The 14,048-nt window shown below is 35.8% G+C and overlaps 1 protein-coding gene across 1 annotated transcript; it reads right to left on the reverse strand.

Annotated features, from left to right (window-relative positions):
* Positions 1 to 3,842: 3,842 nt before the first annotated feature.
* Positions 3,843 to 9,432, reverse strand: LOC132637260 (uncharacterized). The gene is made up of 4 exons (XM_060354374.1): positions 9,337 to 9,432; positions 8,737 to 9,120; positions 8,156 to 8,425; positions 3,843 to 4,184 (listed from the first exon to the last, which is right to left on the reverse strand). The coding sequence occupies exons 1-4, from the start codon at positions 9,430 to 9,432 to the stop codon at positions 3,843 to 3,845; spliced, it is 1,092 nt and encodes a 363-aa protein (XP_060210357.1).
* Positions 9,433 to 14,048: the final 4,616 nt, after the last annotated feature.

Raw genomic sequence — 14,048 nt, forward strand, 5'->3', positions numbered from 1 at the left:
CACTGTTAGTATCAACAAAGTGAGCCCATTAACTCCTACAAAGTTTCAACTCTTCCCAATATTCAACCCATCCAATCTTTTGAAAGATTATATAAAGATTTTCTTCCTTGCATTAGCCAGGGTTCCTCAATCTTTGTGCTTGAGGAACAAGCTGTCACTTTATTTTTCTTTCCAATTGAACTTACAGTTCAACTATATTTTCCATAGTCATGGGCCTATTCCCATTAACACATGACTTTCAAAGATAGAAGTAAAATAAACTCTATCCAATCATATAGTTTTAGTAGATAAAAGAGACTTAGAAAGCAAGCACAATGAGTTATAACATATTAGAAATAAAAGATGGAGAGTCTAACAGAGAGAACCATCCAGGGGAGATGTAATGCAAGAGCAAATTATTCTCTCATCTTATTTTAAGCTCTTGAAGATTGCCTACTTGCCCGTTTATAGAGATAATTTATACTCTCAAGAAGATATAAAAAAGTTATAAACTAGGATAGAGTAAGTGCATATAGCAACTCATCAATTGTGAGGAACATTTGAATAGCATGTATTCTTCTTTTCTGAACAGGTCAAACTAAACACACCAAGGAGAAAAATGAAAAGAAAACCTCTTAAAAAAATTTATCACAACAAAGATTGATCAATCTCAATGTGACCAATTTATACTTCCCCCGCATATATAGTTCTAAGAACGTAAAGGAGAGCAAGCAATGTTGGCCTTATGTAAAATAAGCACAAAATGCATAATTACAAGCATTAGAGAAATTAAGACCTCCCTTGTAAACCTATAAATTGTAAAGAGCAAGAAGGCAAACAATCTTAATTGTGCGGTTGTTTCTGAATAGCGCAACGGAAACAATGACAAAAAGATAAATTTGCAAACCAAACGGCTAATTGTTTTCTGATTTTTGTTTTCACCGTTTTCTGGTTGACTGTTAAACTTAAACATTATATAACCAAATATTACCAATCAAAATCTTTTGTAGCATGTCCTAAGTTTCTTGTGAACTTTTACCAATATCAATCCCTATTTCTTACATGCTATAGGTTCGAACCCTAACCTAGTATTAAGTCGAGAAGCATAGAGAAGGGAGCCCATTATCCACCAAGAACCTTGCGCCGCTAGTCCTCGCGGTTTCTCCTTTTCAAAAAGAATGGGGAGAGTTCCTCGTGTAATATTGCTACACAATTTTCCCAGAAGTATCGAGCACCTAAGGGCCTACATGGCCTAATAGTAAATGAAGTGGTTGAGAATAATGATATCTCAGGTTCACATTCCAACCGAGACAAAACATTATGCTATTTCTTCTCATCTATTCCAGTTTTGGTGGACAAAACTGCCTACCCTTGGAGGTGGGTGGAATTAATCGAAGTGCGCACTGTCCGGGACATCATGATTATCCAAAAAAAAAAAAATGAATCACCAAAGGAAACATAACACAAGAGGGTTCATGATAAGCTGATCATTCAAAAAAAAAAAAAAAAAACTCAAATTTGATTACACAAGTACTTACCGGTAAAAAGGAAAAAAGAGTAGAAACTTAGCATGACAAAGCAACACTACGTAATAAATTTAGGGGAATATGCGTCAACTTTTCAGTGCCACACTATCTTTGCTTCAGTTTTCTCTCGAGACAATACGGTGTATATAAGCCGTTTTTAAATGGTGTTTAACTCGTAGTTTAATGTTTACGAGAGTGCCTGGATAGTAAGATTGATATTTATATATACTCCCAGTCCCAATTTATGTGGCACTTTTCGTTTCTCTAGCTTCAAAGTGCATGAACTTTAATTAACACATTAAGATGTATTTTTTCACCAAATTAATATGAGAAAGGTTGCAAATTATAGTACTTTTCATATAGTTTTTAAATATATAAATTTTAACCTTAAAATATTACGTTAATCTAATTCAATTTAGTTTCAAAATTCAGTTAAATTGACTCTCGAAAAGTGAAAAGTGTCACATAAATTGGGACGGAGGAGTTCCTTTACTTATGTATATATAAAGAAAATAAAAAAGGAAGAGATTTTAGGGAATGAGTTGTTTAGTCGGAAAAGGATTATAAATGCCCTATACACTAATCCATCCATACGCGTGTTGCATCGTGTATTTCATATTAATATAAATATAAAAAAGAATTATATGCTTGATATAAATTTGAGTTAAGAAAATTAATTAAAGGAAAAAGTAAAGATCTTGAAAATAATACTCCATCCATTCACCTTCACTTGTTCACTATAAACTTTGCACACCCCTTAAGAAATAATAAATGAAGTACATATTTTATCATGATATCCATATTAATTGGTGTATAATTGTATTTTTTTTTTATTTGAAAAATGATTTAGAATGAGTAGTTAATGCTAAGGACAAAGGAAAAACAAATTATTTTTCTATATGCGAAAGTGGATAAGTAAAAGTGAAAATATATTTTTGAAATAGTGAACAAGTAAAAGTGAACTAATGGAGTAAATATTAATCATATTTAGCTAATTTAATAATAGCATAAACCTACAAAAGAATAAGCATAGACAATCTGTTCTGTAAGAGTAGAACAACGTGTTGACTTGTATTCACAATGATTACATTAGTATTTCAGCTCTCGTATACATGACCTTTGTTTGTTTGTTTGTTTGTTTTTTTTTTTTTTTTTTTTTTTTTTTTTTTGTGTAAATTTGGAATGTTGATTTCAATGTCACAAGGCTTCACAATTCTAGGAAAATGGAACTATATTTCTAACATAAGTAACATCAATTCTCACGACATGACCATCGAAGCATATGGTGCAGTGGATGTGCTCCTCTCGTAACTAAAGGTCTCTAGTTTGAGCTATGAGTATGAAAAAATTCTTGATAGAGAGTGTTTTTCCAGAAATGGGCCATACCGCGAATCCAGATATAGTCGGGCTCTAATGCGGATACCGAACACCAGATGAAAAACCAAAAAATATTCTAACAATATGAAATGATAAATCTAAAATTTACCGATTATAGCTACAATAATAGAAGTTATATCATATAATATGTAATCTCATACATTAATTTGACTTTCCTATAAGATAATATTATGTTAGAAAAAATACCTAAGATGGTACCAAATAGAAGAACAATTAACAAGACACAAGATGCAATAATTAATTGAAATAGGGAGTAAATTTAGGAAGTGAAAAACCTATTGAATGCACACTATAGACGGCATATCCATCGCTATGTCTGTGCAATAGTCTTGAGGCCATACTTCAAACATACAGCAAATCACTCAGAAATTAATGTGCACTCAAATAGAACTTTAAGATAACTTTTGAAAATCTCAGTTTGCTTTGTAGGAATTGGAGTGAATTAAGACAACAATATTGTTTGAGGAGATAGCTGGCAATAACTTACTCTATCCCAAAAACGGGATAAAAAGTTTAAGCATGTAAACTTAAATACATAACGAGAAATTCCGATTTGAAGGATCCAAAATATAAACACATGGAATGAAAATGCCTTGCTTCAAACTTGCAACAAAAACAATTTGAATTGCAATGACTGGGAATTCAGATACAAGAACATAACATTACTGGCATTGAGCTGAAATAAGGCAGGTTAATATAAGGTTCATGAGCTGCCTACCTAGAAATTGCCGTACCCAACTACATTAATTCTAATTTTCAGAATATTCAAAATAACCCACTTTGTATATAAATTCTACACTGGGTGATGATAGAGGGAATTGCTTCATTTCCTCCATCATTTCCAATCCCTGCTTATTGAATTCTGGAATAGTGATAACGCATATTATCTCGAGTGCAGTTGCAGATGACAATACATACTTCAAAAGTTCCATTTCAAGTTCAGAAAACAGCATTAGTTTTATATCCACCCTTTTGCTGCTTCAGTGCACTATGTAGCATTCCTTGGGAGTGCATGAAATATATAACACGTTCCGAAGGATCCTGTGAGGCATAACACTTTGGGAAAGTAAAAAACGAGAAGTTAAGATTAATTGTCTGAAGAAAAAGCAGCAGTAATTCAGCCTGTTTAAGATCAGAAGATGAAAACCCTACTGTTAGTTGGAGCCTTTCTAAATTTGGGCAGTTGCTGATCAAGTAAAGCGCATATGCAGTCCACTCTAAGTTGAAGTTTAAAAGATTGATGTTACGCAGTGTTACATGAGGCTCTAGTACTGCAAAGGACTAAAACAAAGTGCGAAAAATTTAGCTCAAATTACAGAACAAATCCATTAATGCATCTGACAAATTTCTCAATGATGGTCACTACCTCCAAAGTGTTTGAAGACTGGCCCGCTATAATTGTCTCGAGCAAAGGGGTATTTTTTTTTTTTTCAGCAAATGGATTTTTTTTTCCAGTAGATTCAAAGGATTTGAGACGAGGGGCATCAACAACGAAGCAATCAAATGGACTGCACCAAGTCAACGTTACACGTTCAAGTAATGGGCTACTTGAAAGGGGGGGGGGGGGGGTCTGAAATGATGTTGGATTGAATTTCACAAACTGAAAGTTAAGGGTAACAAGCCTACTAAAAGCTGTGAAGTTGGCAGGAGAGGAGAATTTATGCCTATAAAGCTCCAGGTGCCTTAGATCCTGAAATTTGAATAGTTGAGAAGTGAGACGAAATTCCGTGAAGAAACGAATTCTAAGTGAGAATTCTTGGACATTTTTCTTTGACAGAAACAGAATCCAGTTATTAATATCAGGAAAAAGCTCAGAGTTAGAGATTAGGAGGCTAAAAGTACGTAGTGGTCCTTCATGGATTAATAGAACTTGGTAAATAACTGTTTTCAGGAGAAGTCCTTTGTCAACATTATCATCAAACACTAGTTTAGAACGTACTGCCCATTTGTACCAGTACCTCCATTCTCGTGACAAAACACTTGTCCTTACAGCATAATGAAAGGCAGACATCCTAAAATCTTCTCAAGAACATCACAAGGCAAACTGCTAATTCTATCTGCAGCAGGCCTTTTCCCACTCCTCATATTAATGGACATAACGATTCAGTAACTCTGCAAATTGAATATCAGATGGTCAGACATAAGCATGCAAGAAAAAAACATATATATCTCCTTTAAGCTCTTGAACATTGCCTACTTCCCATTTATAGGAATAGGTTATCTCCCCTGGATGATTAAAATTAAGGTTATACAGGTAATTATATAAACTGGGATACAATTAGTGCATTGAGCAGCTCAATTCCAAAAAAGAAAATATTTTTCCTTTCTAAACAGGTCAAACAAAACACATAAGGGAAATTAAAAAGGGAATGAAGAATCTCGAATAAACAATGTTATCGCTACAAAGATTGATCAATCTCGAACATTACCTGCTGCAAGGGAAGCATTTAACAGTATATTTCCAAGAAAGTAAAAGGAGAGCAAGTGATGTTGATCTGATGGAAAATAAGCACATTGTACAATCATTAGAGAGTAGTTGAGCTTGTAAACCTAAAACCTAGAAGAAGACGAACAAACTTAATTCTTGTGGTTGTTTTCTGAATAGCATAAAGGAAACAATGATCAAAAAAATACATCTAGAAACCAAATGTCTAATTGTTTTCTGATTTTTTTTCACTGTTTTCTGATTGACTTTGTTATACATCATATAACCAAATATTACCAATTTAATTTTTTTCAATGACATGGGAACCCGCAGCCGCTACCCTTCAGGTGCGCACAGGGTAAACCCAGCTCCTGTGAAATAGCTCGCAAACTACACAGGAGAGATAACCCGCACTAGGCAAGCCCCATGCGATGATAACAATTTTAATTCTTTTGTAGCATGTCCCAAGTTTCTTTTGAATTTGTACTAATATCCACCCTATTTCATACATGACATAGGTTCGAATCTTACCTATTTAAGTCGACTAGAGGAATGGATCCATTATCCACAAAGAACCTTGCGGCCCTCGCTATTTCTCCGTTTCAAAAAGAATGGGGAGCTCCTTCTTGTAATATTGCTATGCAATTTCCTTAAAAAGTACTGTAGCACCTAAGGGTGTAGCCTGGTAGTCAATGAATTTGGTTGAGAATAGTGCAGAGGGTGGAAGGGCCAAGGGATTCATCTGAACCCCCTTTGGCGGAAAATTCTATTGTTTATATATGGTAAAAATTATTTTTGATGTATATATAGTAGACATTGAAACCCCTTTGACTTCTCCGTGTGTTTACTTTTTCATATTTTGAAACTTAGTGAAAATCTTGGCTCCCCCACTGGTTCAGAATCAATACGTAATCAGCGGAGGCAAAACATTAGGTGATTTTCTTTCTTCTATCCAAGCCTTGATGGACAGAATTAACTACATGTGTTGGTGAGATGTAGCTTGTGCAATTAGTTGAGGTTGCATGCAAGGGATATCATGGTAATCCAAGAAAAAGAAATCCCAAAAGAAAACATAATGGAAAGGGTTCATGATAACCTGATTATTCAACAAAGAACTCCAATTTGAGAGCAAGTAATGAAAGATTATACAAGTACTGGTAACAAAGAAAAAGCGGTACAAAAAGAGCAACACTATATAATAAAATAAGGGATATCTAAATTAAGTGCAGTCTGCAGAGGCTTACATGTAGCAGAGTCCACTTAGAGAGATGGAAAGCTGCCTCAACTTTTCACTCTCTTTGCTTCAGTTTCGTCTCGAGGCAATAAGGTGTGTAGCCATTTTTAAATGGTTATACGTACGCGTGTTACACGTGTATCCCATATAAATATAATACATAACATATTTAAAAATTATATAGATATTATTAATAATATATTTGAGTTAAAAATTCTGAATCGAGGGTCTATCGGAAACAGTCTCTCTGCCTCTCAAGGTAGAAGTGAGGTTTGTGTACACTTTACCCTCCTCATATCCCACTTGTGGATTACACTGGGTATGTTGTTGTCGAGTAAAAATTAAATTAAAGAAAAAAGTAAAAGATCTTGAATATTAATTTAGCTAACTCAATAATAGAAGAAATCAACAAAAAACTGAAAGGAAAACCTGTTCCGCAAGAGTAGAACAATGTGTTGACTGTATGTATGACCTTTATCCATTTTAATGTATGTTGTTGTTGTTGTTCAGTTAATTTGGAAGGTTTATTTTAATGTTACAGGCCTTCACAATTATAGGAAGATGGAACTGTATTTCTGACTTGAGTAACATCACAATTATGACAACATGAAATGATAATCTAAAATTTACTGGTTACTATATCATATGCTAATATGTAATCTGAGACATTTATTTGACTTTCTGTAAGATACTCTCTCTGTTTCAATTTATTTTTCTGCTTTTAACTTGACACAGAGTTTAAGATGATAAATAAGACTTTTGAGAACATACCAAAATGTCCTTGAATCTTGTAGTCTTAAGTATGTCATGTGAAAAGTTAAAACTAAAGAGTTGCCAAAAAGAAAGATATTCTTTCTTAAACGGACTAAAAAGAAAATTAAGACAAATAAATTGAAAGGGGAAGTAATATTATGTTGGAAGAATCGCCTAAGATGGTATCAAATAGAAGAATAATTAATAACACACATGACGCAACACCTAATTGAAAAAAGGAGAAAATTTAGGAAGTGAAAAACCAATTGAAATGTACATTATGGAAGGCATATCCGTCGCTATGTTGGTAAAATAGTCTCTTGAGCTCAAAATTACAACAAATCACACAAAAATCTTCTAATGTGCACACAAATAAATCTTTAGGAGCACTTTTAAGTATCTCAGTTGCTTTGTAGAAATTGAAGCCATGAAGAAAATAATGAGTAATTCCCCTGCTGTCTAACCAATTTTAACTTCTTAGGAAGCAACAGTGTGTGTGAAGATGGCAGGCAATATCTTACTCCCTCTTAAAAAAGGAATAAAAATTTTAAGCATCTGAATTGAAATACATAAAGTGTGATCCCCTATTAAAGGATCCCAAATATAAACACAGAGAAATGAAAATACCTTGATTCAAACGAGCGACAAAAACAATTTGAGTTGCGATGATATGATTGCGAATTCAGATACAAGAATATACAGTACTTACATTGGCCTGAAATAAGACAGGTTAATAGAAAATTTATATATGAGCTGCCTACCTAGAAATTGCAGTACCCAACTAGTACAATTCTAATTTCTTAAATATAAATGATCCACTTCTTTACATATGAATTCTACATTGAATGACGATGGAGGGAATTGCTTTATCTCCTGCATCATTTTCATTCCCCTCTGACTAAATTCTGCACAAGTCACAATGCTTATAATCTCGAGTACAGTTGCAGATGACAATACATACTTCACAAATTCCATTTCAAGTTCAGAAAACAGCGAGAGTTTTATATCCACCCTTTTGAGTTGCTTCAGTGCACTATTTGGCATTCCTTGGGATCGCAACTGATGTATAAAACGCTCCACAACATTCTTAGAGGCATCACACTTGAGAAACTACAAAAGATGCCAGGTTTATGATTAATTATTAGAAGAAGAGCAGCAGCAACTCAACCTATTTAAAATCAGAAGATGAAAAATGAGACTACCGTAAATCGGAGCCTTTCTAAATTGGGGCAGTTGCTGATCAAATGAAGCGCATACGCAGCCTACTTAACCATATTAAAGAGAAACCTGAAATTCAATTGCTTGATGTAGTGCAGTGTTACCTGAGGCTCAAAGGACTAAACAAAGTGCGACACAATTAGCTAAAAGTACAGGGCAAATACAGTAATGCATCTGACTTATTTCTCAATAATGATCATTACCTCTGAAATGAAGCAATAAAGAGAAGTCTGTCCCCTTATAATTTCCTCAAGCAGAGGGGTATTTTTGAAGCAATAAGATTTTGCTGCTCCCCAAAATTCAAAGGATTTGAGACTAGGGGCATCAACAGTGAAGCAATCAAATGGAGTGCACATAATCAACGTTACACGTTCAAGTAATGGGCTACTTGAAAGGAAGGTCTGAAATGATGCAGGGTCAAAGGTGTCAAGGGTAACAAGCCTACTAAAAGCTCTAAATTTGCGAGGAGGGTCGAATGTACATGTATAAAGCTTCAGGTGACTTAGATCCTGAAATTTGAATAGGTGAGGAGGGAGACAAAAGTCCGTCTTGTCAGGAAATCCAAGTGAGAATTCTTGGACATTTTTCTTCGACAGAAACAGAATCAAGTTATCAATATTAGGACAAAACTCAAGGTTAGGGACCCTAAGGCTAAATTTCCGTAGTTGTACTTGATGGATTAACAAAATTTGGTAAATAAATGTTTTCAGGAGGAGTCCTTTATCAACGTTATCATTAAACACTAATTCGGAACGTGCTACCCACTTTTACCTCCATGTTCTTGACAAAACACTTGTCCTTACAGCATCATCCAAAGGCAAACATCCCAAAATCTTCTCGAGAACTTCACAAGGCAAACTGCCAATTCTATCTGCAGCAGATCTTTTCCCACAACCCATATTAATGGACATAATGATTCAATAACTCGGCAAATAGTGTATCAGATGGTCAGACATGAGCATGCAACAAAAACACACACATATCTCCTTTAACGGGAAATCAACAAATTTTGATAGCTTGCTACACGCATAGACAGCTAAATTTCACTTTTGCAATCAAATCTCAGTACAAGTAAAAAACCCCCCTTACCTATATTAGTTTTTCAATTTTGATGCTAAATCCTACAAATAACATTCTCAAAATCCACCTGAAAACACTTCACCATAAACTACATTAACAGGTGCCTTTACCTTTATTGTTTCATGATTCTAGCTGTAAAAATATCTCTATATAAGTAGTGAAAATTCACAACTTATCAAACAACTTTCTTATATTCTGTTCAAGAAAAACCAGAAGTCAATGTCACACATGTTCCCTATACAAATATTATTAATACTAAATAATTTCAATTTGTCACAGGAGGAGTAAACTTTATATATATATCCATTCTAGGCAATCTCGAAATAAAGTGAGTAAAGCCGCAAATCAAAGAAGAGACTAAACTTGGGGCAAGGAGGTTCATGATTAGCATAAACATATACACATATGAGATAATGGGGGCTTTAGTACCAGTGAGAGAAACCGATTGGAACTTTGGTTTTTCACTTGTCAAACTCCATCATAAATCATAATTGAGCGTCTAGTAGTAAGGCTTCGTTTAGTTCGCGGACAAAATTATCTTGGGATTAAATAATTCCTGGACTATTTAGTACTAGTTCTTTGTTTGGTTCACTGGTTTAAAGATGGGATATACTTATATATACTCCGAAACATGTGTTTGGTTTGAAGTTGGATAAAGCTGGATAAAAATTTATGTTTCCAATTTTAACCATGATATTTTAATGGCTTAGATGTAAGTGAATCATATATTGAAATGCAACGTTGACTAATATCTATACCCAAGCAGGGAATTAAACTACCATTTAAGTCACACTGCATTCTTAAGCATTTTTTATTCAAATTTTTACTCCACACATGAACCAATGCAGGAATAATGCCTAAGAAGAGCAGACATTATGCAAAAAAATGCAAAAGAAAAGGGGGGCAGGAATTGAAGCAAAAACTGCAGAAAATGCAAAAGGCATAATACATAAATAGACCCTTAAATTTGGCCTCATTTTTTAAGTATGCCCTCCAACTTTGGATGTGCACAAGTAGGCACCTCAACTTGTAAAAAGTTACACACATAAACACAAATGCTGACGTGGCATTGACTGGCACTGATGTGGCACATAATTTTCGGGGTGTCTAGATGATCATTTTATAAGTTAAAGTGTTCAACTAAAAAAGTGGAGACAAGTTGAGGTACCTACTTGTGCACACCCAAAGTTGAAGGGTGAAATAGTTGGTTTTTTGTCATGTGATAGAAAAATCCATGTGACAAATTTAGTTGGATGATTTCTATTACTTGGATCCAAAGGATGATTTACTTGGAGCCAAAGAATGCATTGCTTGGAGCCAAAGATGTGGAGGAGAATTGAAATGCCATGTAGCACACTTGGAGCCCAAGTCATTTTATGCCTACAAAATGAGAGGCAATTCTTCTTTGTTCATCATCCCAAAATTCATACAATCCTTTATAGTGAGTAGAGAGTTGAGAGAGTAATTCTCTTAAGTGTAATTGGAAAATCTCCCATTTCTTTGTTAATTATAAAAAGACAACTGTTCTCTGGTGGACGTAGGATCATTTTGATTCGAACCATGTTAAATCTTGTGTTCTTTCTTTTACGTTTCCGCTAACAATTGGTATCAGAGCGTTAAGAATCTCTGAAGATCCCAGGAGGAAGAACAAGCAAAGATGAGTTCCATGAAGTTTGAAATCGATAGATTCAGTGGACGCAACAACTTCAATATCTGGAAGATCCAGATGATGGCGTTACTGCGGAGGGAACGTTCAATCCATGCTATTGACGGAAGTATCCCGATGGTACATCGGCTTCAGACAAGGAGAAGATTGAAGGAGATGCATTGTGTATAATCCAACTATCCCTTACAACAAACGTACTTTGTGAAGTGAGTACAAGTACCGAAGAGACGGCCAAACAGTTATGGGACAAGCTACAAGGGCTTTACCAGGACTGATCAGTGACAACAAGGATGTTGTTACAACGGCGTCTTCACACATTTAAGATGGGTCAGGTACTTCGTTACAAGATCATTTAGACGCGTTCAATAAACTTGTCATGGACTTACATATTACAGGAATTAAAAAGGACTAGGAGACGCTTGCATGTGCTTTGATATTTTCATTGACTTCAGGATATCGTGATATCGAGAATTCAATGATGTATAGCAAGGAGCCTATCAACCTTGAGCAAGTGCGGCAAGCACTTAACTCTAGTGATGTGAGGAGGCATTTTGAAGGAGACAGAGATGATCAGGCAAGTGGCCTCTTTGTGAGAAAACGGACTAGCCAACAGGGAAGAAGCAAATCAAAGCACAGATTAAAGTCTCGTGTGGACAAGAAGAATGCAGATTGTTAGGGCTGCGGCAAGAAGGGACACTTTGAACGAGATTGCCCAACGTCAAAGTCCAAGGAAAAGGCGAGTGCATCCACAGTTGAACAGGTACATGATTCTGATAATGATTATGTGCTTACAACATCAAACAATAATGGAAGTTATAGAAACAAATCGGTGTTAGACTCAGCTTGTACTCTACATATGACATTCCGAAAACACTAGTTTAGCAGCTATAAGAAAAGTGGAGGAACCGTAGTAATGGGCAATAATACAACTTGTACAATAGTTGGCATTGGCTCAGTTCGGGTTCGCTGCCATGATGGAGCCGTGAGGACTATTACACAAGTCTGTCATGTTCTTAATCTGAAGAAGAATTTGATCTCCCTGGGTACTCTGGGTGAACAAGGCTACAAGTACATGAGCGAAGGAGAAACTATGAAGGTGACTAAAGGTTCTTTAGTCATATTGAAAGACAAGCTGGAGGATGTCCTTTACATATTGGCAGGAAGCACCATTGTTGGCTCTGCAAATGCATCTATAGTCAGTTATCTAATGATGATAAGGCAAGATTATGACACGTGAGATTGGGTCATATGAGCGCACGTGGACTGGAGATGTTGAGCAACTGTAACCTTTTGAAAGGTGAGAAGATCAGCACACTTGAATTTTGTGAGCACTGCGTTCTAGGGAAGTAGAAGAAGGTCAGCTTCAGCACTGGCAAGCACAAGAACGGAGGGGTGCTAGACTACATCCATTCAGATTTATAGCGTCACTCTAAACTTTCATCGAAGGGTTGAAAGAGGTGTCTTCTTACTTTTATTGATGATTTCTCACGAAAGTTTTGGGTGCGTTTTTTGGCAAAAAGTGATGCTTTTGAAGCATTTAAAGAGTGGAAGATTTTGGTTGAAAATCAAATGGAGCGAAAAATCAACTATCTTCGCACAGATAATGGCTTGGAGTTTTGCAGCGAAGAGTTTAATGATTTCTGCAAGGTTCATGGGATCTCAAGACATAAGATTGTTAAGCACACTCCACAGCAAATGGAGTTGTCGGGAGAACGAACAGAAGTCTTCTTGAAAAGGTTCATTTTATGCTCTTACAAGCCAAAATGTCCAAAGTATTTTGGGCTGAAGCAGTTCACACTGCTGCTCATATTGTCAATCGATCTCCAGCATCAACGATTGACTTTAAGACTCCGAATGAGGTATGGTCATGTGAACCCTCTAACTATTCATACTTACGAGTATTTAGGTGTCCAACTTATTATCATGTTAATGAATGAAAGCTTGAACCAACAACTAAGAAGGCCATATTCGTAGGGTATGTGGATGGAGTAAAAGGGTACAAATTTGGTGTTTGTCTTTACTCAAATTTATAATTAGTAGAGATGCCACCTTTGATGAATCTTCTATGCTTGATCCCCATAAAGTTTCTATGGAGTTTTCAGGAAACGAGAACAACGAGCAGGTGGAGCTTCCGGTGGAGCTTACCAAGGAAAAGGATCAAGAGACTTGGGTTAAAGATGAGTCAAAAGATGTAGATCGTGAAGAACTTACTGTCAATGAACCATACACAAATGCGAAAGGAAGGGAGAAGAGGCAGATACGAAGACCGGAACGCCTTATAGATCAAGCAAACCTGATTGAATATGCGTTCGTAGCTGCAGAAGAAGAGATAAGGATCTGGAGCCCTCCTCGTATGTTGAAGCAACTTCTTGCAAGGATGCTGCACAATGGCGGTTAGCTATGACAAAAGAGATGAAGTCTCTTAACAAGAATCAGACATGGGTCTTAGTGAAAAGGCAAAAAGGGAAGAGGACAGTTGGATGCAAATAGGTCTACAGAAAGAAAGAGGGAATTCCAGAATTGGAAGATGCCAGGTTCAAGGCGAGGTTGGTTGCAAAGGGTTTTAGTCAGAAGGAGGGAATTGACTACAATGAGATTTTCTCTCTGGTCGTGAAGCATAGATCAATTCGCGTGCTACTAGCATTGGTTGCACAATTTGACCTGGAGCTTCAATAGCTTGATGTCAAAACTGCTTTCTTACATAGTGATCTAAAAGAGACAATCTATATGGATCAGCCTGAAGGTTTCCTAGCTGAGGGAAAAGAAGAT

Source organism: Lycium barbarum, chromosome 4 (assembly GCF_019175385.1).
Source record: "Lycium barbarum isolate Lr01 chromosome 4, ASM1917538v2, whole genome shotgun sequence".
Taxonomy (NCBI): domain Eukaryota; kingdom Viridiplantae; phylum Streptophyta; class Magnoliopsida; order Solanales; family Solanaceae; genus Lycium; species Lycium barbarum.

Excerpts from the sequence above, each read along its gene's own strand:
- LOC132637260 (XM_060354374.1), bottom strand. The coding sequence starts at position 9,432 with ATGGGTTGTGGGAAAAGATCTGCTGCAGATAGAATTGGCAGTTTGCCT. Across the intron at positions 9,121-9,336 it reads GTTTGCCTTTGGATGATGCT|AAAAATGTCCAAGAATTCTC; the intron begins GTAAGGACAAGT and ends TTTCTGTCGAAG. Across the intron at positions 8,426-8,736 it reads TTTATTGCTTCATTTCAGAG|TTTCTCAAGTGTGATGCCTC; the intron begins GTAATGATCATT and ends CATCTTTTGTAG.